The following is a 13,571-nucleotide window of genomic DNA, read 5'->3' as shown; positions in this document are numbered from 1 at the left end:
CCCCCCCCCCCCAAAAAAAAAAAAAAAATTTGGTGCTTCAGCCTGGTCTCAAGCACAGCTCAGTCACTGAACTTTGAGTCACCCCAGGGATTAAACAGATCCTGGCTCCTTGCACAAATGACTGGCCACTGATAATCTTCTGTTTCCATGGTTCACACTCTGTCAGAGCACTTCAGTTCTGGTTTGGAGCACAGCCTTGGTCAGCAAAGCCTTTCCCAGGAGTGTTTGAAGAGCTATTCGAGGGTTTTAGGAGATTCTCCATAGCTGGAGTTGGGAGTGCAGATTTCCATCTTCCCTGTGACTGTCCCACTCACACCCCATGATTTGTGTGTGGTGAGAGCCCTCCTGGGGCTTTCTCAGAGTCCCTAAATCCCTCTGCTCTGGGTGTTTGGGAAGCAGCACTGGGAGCTGTGCTGGATCCCCTCCCATCACATCCCTGTGTGGGGATTCCATGGAATATTGATGGAACAGTGTCACTGCCATTCTGCAGAGACACCAGCTGGGTTTTTCAGTGGCCATGTGCTGCCCTGAACTCTGTACAATATCAAACACTTCCATGGCACAATTTATTTTGTGCGATGCTGTGGAGTTGAACTCAGCTGTGATAGTTTCTGTGATCAACCACAAATCAGTGGTGATTGATTCTGGAATGTCCTCTAATTGGAGCATAGGAGCTCTGCAAAAATATCCAAAATACTGCCTGCATAGATGTCCTGAAGATTGATGTGCAAAAGGCGAAGTCTAATGTGACAGAAGCTTTTTATTTTGAATAAATGTGAATTCAGAAGCAAGTATTTTTTTCTAGTCTTTGAGACCAGTGGGACCCCAGCAAAAAAATTATGCTTGTCAGAGGGTTTGGCTCAGGAATTTATCATGAGTTTTCATCTCTTGCAAAGCTTCAAGGATTAAACCAGTCAAATTCATCCATTATGAGGATGAAAATCAAAGCTTTTCAATTATTTTCATGGTTAACTAATCAACAAAAAACCAGTGTGGAAGGACCCAAATGCCCTGATCACCTGTGGTGCAAGTACTTGTTGGAGGTGGAGGACATTTGGGGTGAAATTGCTGCTTCCCCCAGTGAAGTCCAGCTGCCAACATCTGGGCCCCACATTGGAGATGGATGTCTGTGCTGCCAGCTAATGACACCAGGACTGTGACTTGTCACTGTCTCCTGGTGGGACTCAGTAAATTTCTGTATAATTCTGTAATTACTGGCCAGAGGAATTCACTGAGGAGCCCAGTGGTTATGGCACCTAGCTGGGATATCAGAAACCCAGATTGAGTTCTGCTAAATGAGGCAAAAAATGGGTTTGAACAAGGGGTTCCAATGTCCTAAATAAGTGACCCCATATTAGTCCATTTGCTGATCTCATTGGTTTGGTCAGAAATCCCTTTATCCTTCCCTGATCCAGCTTATTTCAAGTTTTTTTGTGAGTGACGTGCTTTGGGGAATAAATAAGCTTTAGATCAAGGAATTGGCTTTTTCCTGCTGGAAAATATTCCACCTCTGCAGTCAGCAGATGTATTTCCCAGGGCTTGAAGAGTGCAGCTTACTGAAGGTACTGGATATGAATATGCAGCTCTTTTTTTTTTTTTTTTTTTTTACCTGAATTTCACCTACAGAGTGGGTGATGCTCATTAGCTGCATTTTGCCTCTCCTAAGAATTCCCAACCTATTAATAACCCTCCTGGAGATAAAATCTCTGCAGAGTCTGCATTCAGGCAGCCAGCACTGGAGTGACTGCTTCTTTTCATGTTTACTAATCCTGAGATGTGTGAAGTGTCCTCAGAGTCCCATTCCTGCATTCCTCCCCCTCTCCTTTCCTCTGCCTCCTCCACTGGGATGTTACAAATTCCCTGCTGGACCCCTGGTGTCTCAAGATGTGGAGCTGCTCTCAGAGCTCCCTGTCGTGGTGTGGGCACCAGGGAGGTGACGTTGGCTGTGCCAGCTTGACTCTGCACAGCCAGGACGTTCTCCATCCTTTGCTGTTTAATTGCTGCTCATTTTGCTGGTTGATGCTGGTGTGAAGTGAAACTTTGGCCAGTTTGAACTTGCCTGAATTGAAAGCAGGAGGCGACGTCAGCCCTGAAACTGCCTTAGCTCAGTTCCTTCAAGGAGTGGTTCCATTTTACAGGCTGATTTCTCTGGGCTCATCTCCAAGCTGAGCCTCCTTTGGTCTGGGGTGGGCTCCAGCCCAGCTCTACTCCCATTTTCCCACATCAGCTCCAGTGGCATTTTGGGCATCCAAATTTCTCCAGGTGTGCCAAGCACAGATCAGGCTTTGAATAAAATGCTGGCATCAGGTGCTGTGGGTGATGAAACATTGATCCATTAACCATTTATCCTGTATTTAAGCCCAGCTAGGGCAGCCCTGGTACAGCCCTGTGAGCTTTGTGCCAAGCCTATCCCTGCACCCCGAGCCTGCAGGAATCCAGGCTGATCTTCCATGCCTGAGGAGGCAACAGAGGCTTCACACCAGCCTTCCCCTGATCCTGGAGCTGCAGGAGAGCTGGGAAAGCTCCAGACAGGAGCCTGATGTCTGTCCTCACCTGCAGGGACTTGCAGTGAGTCCTTAGGAACCATTCAAGGCTTCCAGAACATTCCACACTCCCAGGCTGGTTTCTGATCTCCTGCTGATGCCTTCCCTAGAGCAAAGGCTGGGCAGAGTCACAGAATAAATCAGGGATTTATTAAAGGATCTTCTCCATGGATCCACCTTGGGCAGCACCAGAGCTCAGCCAGGGCTGCACCCAAATGACCCAAAATGGCCCCAAAATGCACGAGCGCTCCCGGGGGCTCTCCCTGGGATCAGTTCTGCTCCATTGGCACCTTGGAGTTCATTGTCCCATTCCAGCTTTAGCCCAGGCAGTCCCACCCTGCTTGTTTTTCTCTCTCCAGCCCACGGTGTTTGTGCTCCCGGGCTGAGATTTGGATCATTTGTCCTTGGTGCCCAGCTGGAGCAGGAATTGTTTTGTCTCCTGCTCTGTGCAGAGAGCTCAGCATCCCATAATATGAAACTCAGACCCACACACTAAAGCAGCACAGAACCTGAAAAATACAAAAGCTGAAACCTGAGGCATCACTGGGAGCAGCTGGGGCCCCACCAGTGCACAGCCCTCGGTGCCAGGCTTGTCCTTAGGGACCCTTTGGCCTTGAGTGGTCCCTTCCAGACAGCACAAAGGAGCTAAAGAAAGTGCTTGAAAAGAATTGTGTTAAAATAAAGCCAAAGCAAAGCACAGGACATCACAAACAAGTGTTAAACATCCCCATTCAGTGCCTGGCTTTGGATAGGATGCTCCAAGAACTTTGTGAATGAAGGGATTCCTGTTCTGAGTGTTACAGAACGCAGGGATTTCCTACTCTGAGTAAAACTCACCATTACTCTGCGCCTCTGTGTAAATTAAAATTGGTATTAGAGGTAGAGAATGCAAAGAATGAAATGAAAGTAAATATTTTATTAAAACTGTATCAAGGGGAAAGCAAAAGGCAAAATTTCAAAAGGTACCAATAATGAGGAAACATCTTTGCTTCTTTGTGCAGGTGTACCAAAATTCCCCAAAGAAAAAATCGAGCCTCTGGATGTGGAGCATGGGGATTCTGTGATCCTGCACTGCAACCCCCCAAAAGGCATCCCCCCTTTGCATATCTACTGGATGAATATTGGTGAGTAAATGATTTTTGCACAATTCATACAAGGGGGCTCAAAGTATTTGTCTTTCAAAGCAGCTTCATTGCAGATTTGTCATGGGCAGGGATTGTAAATGTAGAAGTTCTTGGGAGAAATATCTGGATATTGAAGAAGAAAATTAAAAAATGGAGGGTGGAGATCTGGTTTGACATGATCCAAAGTTAAATTGCTGAGTACATTGACACAGCATCTCATGAAATACAAGATACCAAATAATTTATATATTGCTGAGTCTATCAGTGATGAGGAGTCCTGCATTTAAAGGAGAGAGGATATCACATGTCAATATGTTATCATCACAGTTTTCCTCTTTCCATAAATTGATGATTGATTTATGATACTAAGGGGAAAATAATCCACCAGGTTTATATAATTAGCTCCTGGTGGGTTTCTGTCCTGTTAGTCTGCAGCATTTGGTTTCTGCAGGAATTTCTGGCTTTCGGGGAAGCAAAATAACTCTGTTTTTAATTATCAATTTTTCCTTACCAGTTATATAGATAGAAATTATTATATCATATATATATATATATATATATATAGAGAGAGAGAGAGAGAGAGAGAGAGAGAGAGAGAGAGAGAGCGAGAGAGAGAGAGAGATAGATATAGATATAGAGATATAGAGATATAGATATAGTTAAATCTTTTTTATCTCTTGTAAACTGAATATTGGTTAAATAACCCATGTGTTCTGCTGGATTTTCTGCCTCTTTTGCTTCAGAGTTTCATTCTCTGTATCTGGAAGGAAGCACATGAGGCGAACATTTGGTGAAACAGCCCCGTGTTGTTCCCACCTCACAATTCCTTTTCCTTGCCAGATTTGCAGCACATCCCACAGGATGAAAGGGTCTCCATGAGCCTGAAGGGAGATCTCTACTTTGCCAACGTGGAGGAGAGTGACAGCAGGAGTGACTACTGCTGCTTTGCAGCCTTCCCGAGGCTCAGGACCATCGTGCAGAAGATGCCGATGACGCTGAAGGTTTCCCGCTGTGAGTGTGGGGCTGAGCTCTTGCTTTGCTGCTGTTCTGAGCTCCCCAGGCAGCAGGGTGTGCAGATGTGTGCCCCTGGCTCTCTCAACAAAGGGCACCTTGCTGAGTTTATTTCCTGCATTATTGATCTCGTTCCTGGGGATACATTTCACTGAGAAAAGCTCCTTGCTCTGGCCTGTGTTCTAGGCAGCCATCCCATGGCATCAGTTTCTCCTGTCCCATCTGGGTCGCTGTTGGGGTTTCAATGCTGGGCTGACCCCAAGAGTGTAAAAGTCCTTGTTCCCCAGCCTGTGCAGCCAAAGAACAAGTCTGGAATGCTTAAAGACAAATTTTCAAATCTATAACATTCTTTCTCTCACCTGCTGAGGTCCATCTAGTAAAGAAGCCACGGCAGTTTGCCTGCCCTGCTGGGCAGTGTCTACATTTTATATCCGAAATTACGTGTATTATATTTACAATAATGTGCCAATAACTATCACCTATGTCAGATGGTTGGTTAAACCAACAGAAAAGTGTCACCATCACAGCAAGACATGGAGGGCAAGAAGAAGGAGAAGGAGGTCAGGACACGCCCAAATCCCTCCATCTTGTCCCTCTGAATCACATCCTAAAAATCCCAAAATTCTACTTTTTTCACCCTGTGTCAATTCACCTATTACACTACTCAAACCCTTGTGGCTTGTAATTCCTCATACAAAGTTGGCAGCTTCTCTCACAGGTTAAAATCGAAGCCACAGGTGTTTTTGACTTCTTGCCAAGGTCTCTGAGCCCCTGCCAGGGTCTGGGGGCAGCCAGGGCAGCCAGAGGGATGTGCTGGACTCTGACAGGTCACCAGGAACTGATGCCTTGGGATGGCTGCCTAGAACAGAGGCTGGACAAGACTTAGAGAGTAAAATGGGTATTTATTAAAGGCACACCTTGGGCAGTCAGAAGGCACACCCAAGCTGGACAATCGTCATGAGTGTTTCAGACAATTATAAGTTTGGTCCATTTACATATCAGGGATAAATCCTCCAATTACAGCTTCAGCTAATGAAGTCTTTTACCCCAAGTTTGCCTCCCATCTTCACTGTTTTTTCCATTTCTCGGGGCCTGAGGCAGTCAGGTGTCCTTGATTGCCAGGCCTGGAGAGGAATTGTTGTGTCTGCCCAAAATGTGAAGACAGAAGCTGCCACTGAATATGGAGTTCAGAGTTATAGACTAAAGCAATACAGGATCTGAAAAATAGAAAAGTTGAAATCCTAAGGCATCAGTGTCAGACCCCAAAAGTGCCCTGTCCTCCCTCCTGCTGTCCCCATAGTGAAAGCCAAGGATGCATTAGGGAAATCTGCTGCTCTTGAGTCCAGCAGGTCCCCAGCAATGGGACTTGGCTGGGTTTTGGGGACTTTGTGGCTGCCTCTTCCCTGAGCAAGGCCTGCTTTGGTCCAGCCTCAGCAGTGAGGTTGGAAGGATGATGTTTTCCAGGTTTTTCCAGGCAGCCTGGAGCATCAGAAACACAAGAGGTGTTTCCAGTTCCTTGATGAAATGATGTGTGGGGAATGTAGGATTTCAGTTGTTTGTTAAAATCTCTGATCTTTTGGGCATACACAGCCCAGAAAACCAAGCAGAATTTTGTCTTCATGAATGAAACCCTCATGTTTGATATGTGATTTTTGAGAGTTTTCTTGTTGGGATCAAAAGATAAAGGATTAATAGTGGCTTTGTGTGTTTAATGCTTGCTTAGACCGTATCTTGGGGTAATAATTGTGAGAAAAACACCCAAATTAAATGTTGCTCTCCATGGCTTTTCAAATGGGTTCAGTCCCTCACACATGCACACAGAGATTAGAGAAAAACAAGATGGGTTTTGGCTGCTGGTAGCCCTGGAAGTGGCCCAAAAACCCACTTCAGTGTGTCCATCTTGTCATCAAAGCCACAGGACTTGGGCCAGGAAAAGATGAGAGGCATGAACTGAAAGGGTTCTGTACACTCGGCTGGACATTGCCCACTCCACTCTGTGCCAAGTGCCTGGTGTGGGACTGCATTAAAAATAAACAGAACAAAAATAAGCAATAAGAATCAAGAGAATGGATAACATTTTATAACATTTCTCTTTGTGGATACTTAGTGATTTTTATTATTATAGATAGCAAGGATGAAATGCTGATTATATCACCCATGAAGTATTTTTTAGAATAACACAAATCTTTGGAGCATTTTCATTGTATTTTCAAAACTCTGTTGCTCATCTGTTGCTTTCTTTTATATTTTTCATTCTTTCTTTCTTTTGGGGCAAAAATTGGGGGGTGGGGAGGGGCATGGTTTTGTTTTGGTTGATTTATGGTTTCTTTTGATTCTGTCTCAACCCTGCATGTTTGTTTGGTTGTCATTTTTATTTATTTCAGTAAAGCATGCTAATGACTCAGGCTCACCTAACGCTGCTGTTACCAAGGGTGAGTTGAATACATCTGTTTTTAGCCTTTGAACTGAGACTCCACCAGCTGAGGTGAAATGGGAGCTGCTCAAAAACACATCACAAAAGCCTCCTGATTGTGATGGGATGGATTTAAGCAGTCCAGGGAGCACAATTTGCTCATCTTGTAGTTTCTGAGAGCATTCTGCAGGGTTTTTAATGAGAAAGGCAGTTTTTTTACTCAAGAAAGGAGCTTTGTAAGGGAGTGGAAGTGAGGACATTGATGTCCTGGGTTTCCTGTGTTATCAATTCAGAGCAGGAGCCAGAGCTGGATGCTCCAAATCTTTTTTCTGGCAGTGAAGAGAACTCAGAGATGAGACAGCCAAGGTTTGACACCATGAATTCATGTCCCAGGGGTCACCCTGGGGCTGCATTGCTGCAGGATGAGCTCAGGGTGGATTTATGGAGTTTGGGTGCCCTGTGTTGGCTGTCCCCATCACCTCGCTCTAGATGGGAGGTGGCTGTGTCTCTGTGGTGCTCTGTGTGTCACCAGCAGAGGTGACACTTCAGAACAGCCCTTCTCATCCTGTGCATTCCCATCTCCCACTGCTTTGCCTGCCCCTTTCTGTGGAGCAGATCCTGAAAATATCCTGAAGGCAGCAGGTGCCTATTCCTGCAATTCTCCACCTGGTTCCTTTTGTTTCTAATCTATGAAATTTTGACTCTGTAGCTTTTCACTCTTCATTTCTACGCCTTTTAAGACTCCCTTTTTTTTTAATGCCCAATTTTAACCTCCTCTAGGAGATTTTTTTTGCCAGACAAGCACTTGAGGTTTCTGAAAAGGAGGTTATCCTGTTACCCTGGAGTGTTTTGGGATGGATAACTCAGAGCACTCATCACTCTCCTGACTTTGCCTGTGGTGCTGAGCCCTGGGAGCAGCACAGGCAGGGCTTGTGCACCGTGGCTGTCACTCCAGAAGCATTTTTTCCCTCCAAGGGATGTCTGAACTCTTGCTGGGAAGGGGCCCTGGCAGCCTTTGGCAGCAGGAGGTGGAGGGCAGATGGGAAATGTGTGAGTGTGTCCAGAGGCACTAACGTGTCCTGCTGCAGCTCAGAGCACTTGTGACACTGATCTGCAGAGATACAAAGCAAGGGGAAATTAAAATTAAAAATGAGAAAATGGTTCAGGAGATCTATGTGGTCTTTTACCAAATCATCCATAACTGGCTATTTTTTTAAAGAAGTAGCACCATTTGGGGACTGATTCATTAGTGTGCTAATTGTTATGATACTGATAACTGGGAAGCCACTGAACCCTGCATTTTTCATCCTAAAGCCCTTTTTTGGCAGGCTGGAACAAATGGGCTGTTGGAATCAAATGCAGGTCAATCTTGTTTTATTATTTTTACAGTCTTCCTTACAAATTGTATCTCCATTACTGTAGATTTAATAATTGGAACAAAATGGACAATTCTGTGGGATGCTCAAGTCAGGAAAGATGGGGATTCACCTGAGGCTTACAAGATGATGGAGCCAGTGCAGGAGAAAGGAGCTAAGAAAGGAGAAGTGGACCTAAAGATCAGGAATTGAGAGCATCAGGCTGTCTGAGGGGTGATAGGAAGGGCCAGTGCTTGGAAAACTGGATATAAAAGTGTAGGAGAAGGAGTTTCCCAGCACTGCTGCCTGTTGATATCTCTGTACCTCCCTTCTGGCTGTTATCAGGGGAAATAAAGGCTCCTGGATTAGTCTCAGAGTGGATAAACAAAAAAGAAAGCACACAAATGGCTGTCAGAAACCTTCTGGCAGCAGTGATGTTTGTGGCATTATTGAAGAATATCTAAGATTTCTCACTTCACTTCTGTTTTATTTTATCTTGCAGCAAATTTTATCAAGGAAAGGAAGCCCAAACTGCTGATCCCTCCTGAATCTGCTGGCAGTAGCTCATCAGTCACTGTCATCAAGGGAGGTGTCCTGCTCCTCGAGTGTATTGCTGAAGGGCTGTGAGTAATGGAAATGCTGCACCAACTTAACCACCTTTGGAGGGACAAATGAGCAAAGAAAACGGGATATTACAAATTATGCAACAGTTTTAAATGCAGCTCCTGTGCAGAGCTTGCTGTACCTGTAAAGCTGCAAAGTGCAGGCAACACTGGTGTGTTGGGTATTGCTGTAGCTTATAAACAAATAATTAAAACCACAGTGTGATAAGTATGGAAATATTTTAAATTTTTCTATTGAAAAAAATTGAATTTTTTCAGTAGTGCTACTTTTGAGATGTCAAGAAACTAAATAATATCAGCATCAACTTCAATGCTTTTGTTCACAACCCATAATGTTTTTGTTGTTTTTTTTTTTTTTTCTGGTTTTGCCAATTCAGTTTTGCTTCAATGCTCAGAATTTAAGATTTTCCAGGTGTAAGATCTCAGTTTATTTTAAAAACAAAGCTCCTGAGTGATGTTACACAAGACATCCTTTAAGGAATGGTTGGGCCATTGAAGGGAAATCATCAATCTCAGTCACAGCGGGAGGTGCTGGCTGAGGTGTGAATGTGACCCTGGCTGGTTTTGGTGTCCATTCCCCAGCACTCAAAGTTTCCATAAAGAATGTTCATTCCACGGTGTCCTCACAAAGGACAGGATATTGAGGAGCAAATCCATGGCTGTGTCAGCTGTATTAGTGTGATCCTGATCAATCCAGCAGCAAAGGCCAAACCTCAAACCAGAGATCCAAGGGCAGCCCCAGATTCTCTGGGCACCCTGTGCCAGGCCTGCCCACCCTCACAGGGAGGAGTTTTTTCCTAAAAAACCTTCTAAATCCCCTCTAAACCATCTCTCAGTTTGAAGCCATTCCCCTTTTTCCTGTCACTTCAAGCTCTTTTAAATAACCTCTCTCTACCTTGCTGAATCCCTTCAGGTGGTTAAAGGATAATACAGGGAAGGGTTAAAATAGCTGCTTTATGATGGGGAATCAGGAAAATTTTTATGGGTAATGAATTTGTAGAGAAAAAGTTTGTTGACAAAAGTTCGTTGAATTTGTTGACAAAAAGTTCATTAACCATGTATTTGTATACAAATTTTGAGATAAGAAATGCTGATTTTAAAATATTATACAATAAGACAGACATTGTTGAGAGAGATATGGAACTAGAAATAAGTTTTAAAAGGTGATTTTGTAAAAAAGACTTAAGTATTTTAGATAAATAGAACTATGGAAGATGTAGTAGGACCTATGAATGGTAATTTTAGATGATCAGCTTTAAAACATTTGTAACATAATGTGCTAAATACTAATAAGCTGAGAAACCCTTGTAATGTATCACTTAGTCTGACAAACTCCTTGTAAATAACACAGGACAAAATGAGAGTAAGTAAGGAAAGGGGCTGGGAAGTAAATGTTGAGCTCCATCCTCACAAGGAGCTGTGATTTCCTTCTCAGCTCACTCAGCCACGAGCTCTGCTTTGCTCTTCCACTTCCCCAGGTTGTCCCATGTGCCTGTCACTGCAAAAGTCGAGCTGCCACCAGAGAAACAGAGAATCTGTGCACCCACTAAATCCCCAGGGAAAGCAAAACCCCTTCTGGTTTGGCTGGGACAGAGCTTTGTGTAGAGCAGAGCTCGAAATCACCAACCCCTCGTGCTGGCCGTGGAGCTGCAGACTCTGCAGACACTGAGATAATTCCTATTAAAGGCTCTGCAATTATACTCCCTCCATAAAATTCCAAAGTCAGGATATTTATCTGCCTGCACATGTTTAGGGCATTTTGTTTTTCCATATTGGCTTGAAAGGGCATTGCTGGTGGAAGCTGGCAAGGAGTTGAGTTGGCATTCCTGAAAGGAGGTGAATTACTTGTCTCTGTTGGATTCGCTCCAGGTATCTGCAGTGAGTTTTGCTTCCCTCTTGCAACATTTCCTTCTCTAATTCACTCCCCACCAAGCGAATCTGCCAGCCCACAAACCTCCCCAAAGCCACAACTCTGATTTTAGAGGGTTTTCAAGGGGTTTTAATAGGGAAATCACCTTGGGAATACTCAAATATGAATTTTGATGTGCAAGCATGAATATCAGATACAAGAAGAGAAAGCCAGAAAAGTCTTTCTGTCCCTTTAGAAAAAGGTAAAAAGAAATAAATATTTTTGTTTCACTCAAAAATTCCCAGAAAACTCTTTAAATAATTAATTTTTTGAACAAAAAGGGTTTTTTTTTTTTTAAGCAGTCACTTTTGAAAGAACACAAAGTACTTTTTTGTCTTATCACCAAGCACATCTTTTCATTGAAATCCTTCAAAAATGCAACTTTTAGAATAAAACATTCTTTTTCTTTGCTAAAATTCCCATTTTGAGCATAAAAACATTCAGCTTTGCCTACATCTCTGCCAATCCATCCTGCCAAATGTCCACAGACCATGGAAGTGGATTTCAAGGAACTCAGATCAGGGGCACCAGACTGCAAAATAGGGAATTAGGGACATTTCCAGCCTGTCATTTTTGGGAAGATTTATACCCTGAGCAGTGGCAGCGGCAGGAGGGCATGGCCTCGGAGCTGGCTTTGGGACAAGAGTGGGATCTGGGAGGGAATAATGGGATATTTGCAGAGCTGGTGGAACACCAGAATTGTTGGGCACCTGCGGTTTTGTGTCCCCTGCCTGGGCACGGAGCCACGGGGACAGATGGGCACGGGAGGAGGCGGCTCTGGCGCGATGGCCTCGTGTCCTGTGCGGTGTCAGGGCCACCAACAACGTCTGTCCCCAGCTTTCTGTCACTTCTGGCTCTTTCTAGTGGCGGGAAGAGCATTTCAGCCACCTCCCAAGTGGCACTGCAATGGAGTCTGGCCCTCCTGGCTGTCCCCAGGTGCCCTTTTGGGGCAGGAGGGAATGAGCTCCAGCCCCGTTCCCGCCGTCCATGCCAAGGCACATCCAAGGAATGCAGCTTTACCCTGGTGAAAATCCCACTCACAGGGGTAGTGCAGAACAAAGAGCAGCAGAGCAGCTGTATAGAATAACCCTTAGGTATCCCCAGACTTTTCAAAGCTGTAAAAGCTCAAAATCCTCTAAAAGCACCTCCCAAACCCTGGGTGTGAACAGCAGCTTTGACACGTGAAGCATCACAGCAGCTTCTCGCATTCAACTCAAAATCTTCTTTATTTTCTCCTTTGTTCTCAGCCCAACTCCTCATCTCAGCTGGGTCAAGGTCACGGAAAACATGCCCAAGGATGAGCCAGAGACAGAGAATTTTGGGAAGATGCTGAAGATTGACCAAGTGACAGCAGCTGATGAGGGGACGTACCAGTGCACGGCCAGCAACCCCATGGGCAGGGCCAGGCACGAGTTCCACGTGCGTGTGGAAGGTGCTCAGTACTCTTTACTAAAATTATTGTTTGGGAACTAAAAGGTGGGAAAAGGGAAGTGAAGGAGGCTCTTTGTGAATATGACTCAGGAAACTCCACCAATTGGTGCCAGCCTCTTGGATTTGGGGAGGTTTGCACAAGGTAAACTGGTAACCTAAAATCTAAAACAACAGCAACAAAAAATGTAAATAATCCTTTTTGGCTTTTTTCCTCTGAACCATGAAGGCCTTAAAAAGCAGGGAACAATATAAATATGTGAGCAGGTTCAATACTCTAAAGATGGGGGGGAGTCAAGCAGAGATGTTGATGAAACGTCTTCTACTAAGCTGAAGGTCAGAAGAAAGATCTAATTATTCTTTTTGTTCTTAAAAACTGTGAAAGTGGCTACACTGGGCTGGATCAGAGGGTCATTTAGCTCAAGTGCCTTTCTTTGGTTTCCACCAAAAGTGGGCTTTTAGGGAGGGCAGTGAAAATTCAGTGAGCAGCCAAGGTACCACGCCTTGCCTCCTTCACCTGTTCCTTTGATTTTTGTGTAGGAACAACCTGAGCTGGGAGTGTTTTCTGGAATCCCTGAAAAAGTATCATAAAACCTGTGAAACAAAGTAAAAGAGATGCTTTCTACTATTTTTTAGCAGTTAAAGAAATGGAAATGTGACCCTTTTTGTCACCTCACTGAGTACCCAAGGCTTCTCTTTCCCTTCTCCTCCTCCTCAGACCCCGAGGTGTGCATCAGGTGGAGATGCCCTTTTCCAGGAGCCAGCAGAGCTCTGAGGAGTCATTGCAGAGCCAAAAACTCTCCCTCTGCCACTTTCCCTGCCCATAAATAGCTACAAACTGAGAATCCTGTGGCCCAGCTGGAAAACTTGCTGAAAACATTAGCCTGATGAAAAATGCTCCAAACTCCGCTCTGCACTTAAAAAATAAAATAAATCCCTGGCAGTTTTACCCTGTTAGGACATTCCAAGTGATTAATTTTCATCAGGGCTTCTCATCCCTCTGTGGACACCACATTGCTGATGGGAGAAAAGCATTTTGAGCTCCCTGCTCTGTATTTGCTCAGCAGAGGAAAGTATTTTCTCCCAGTGGCTGCTGAGTCCTCTCCACTCCCTCCACCCAGCCTTGTCCCTTGCTGGGAGCGTGGCCGAGGCATGGCAAGTTCTC

At 44.7% G+C, this 13,571-nt stretch overlaps 1 protein-coding gene across 15 annotated transcripts in view; it reads left to right on the top strand.

The window, feature by feature from the left end:
* Positions 1-13,571, top strand: part of CHL1 (cell adhesion molecule L1 like) — a 148,050-nt gene that overhangs the window by 99,183 nt on the left and 35,296 nt on the right. For 11 of the 15 annotated variants that reach the window (XR_012057861.1, XM_072934661.1, XM_072934663.1 and 8 more), the window contains 5 exons: positions 3,545-3,667; positions 4,508-4,678; positions 7,063-7,110; positions 8,949-9,069; positions 12,226-12,410. Coding sequence is in view for 13 of the 15 variants with exons in the window: in XM_072934661.1 (XP_072790762.1) it covers positions 3,545-3,667; positions 4,508-4,678; positions 7,063-7,110; positions 8,949-9,069; positions 12,226-12,410 (648 nt within the window). In the remaining 2 variants the exon portion in view is untranslated. The remainder of the gene's footprint in view (positions 1-3,544; positions 3,668-4,507; positions 4,679-7,062; positions 7,111-8,948; positions 9,070-12,225; positions 12,411-13,571) is intronic. The other 4 variants (XR_012057862.1, XM_030283297.4, XM_072934666.1 and 1 more) reach the window with 1 other exon arrangement.

Source organism: Taeniopygia guttata, chromosome 12 (genome assembly GCF_048771995.1).
Source record: "Taeniopygia guttata chromosome 12, bTaeGut7.mat, whole genome shotgun sequence".
Taxonomy (NCBI): Eukaryota; Metazoa; Chordata; class Aves; order Passeriformes; family Estrildidae; genus Taeniopygia; species Taeniopygia guttata.
The sequence above is the reverse complement of the archived record's forward strand: the minus strand, read 5'-3'. Positions and strand labels throughout refer to the sequence as shown.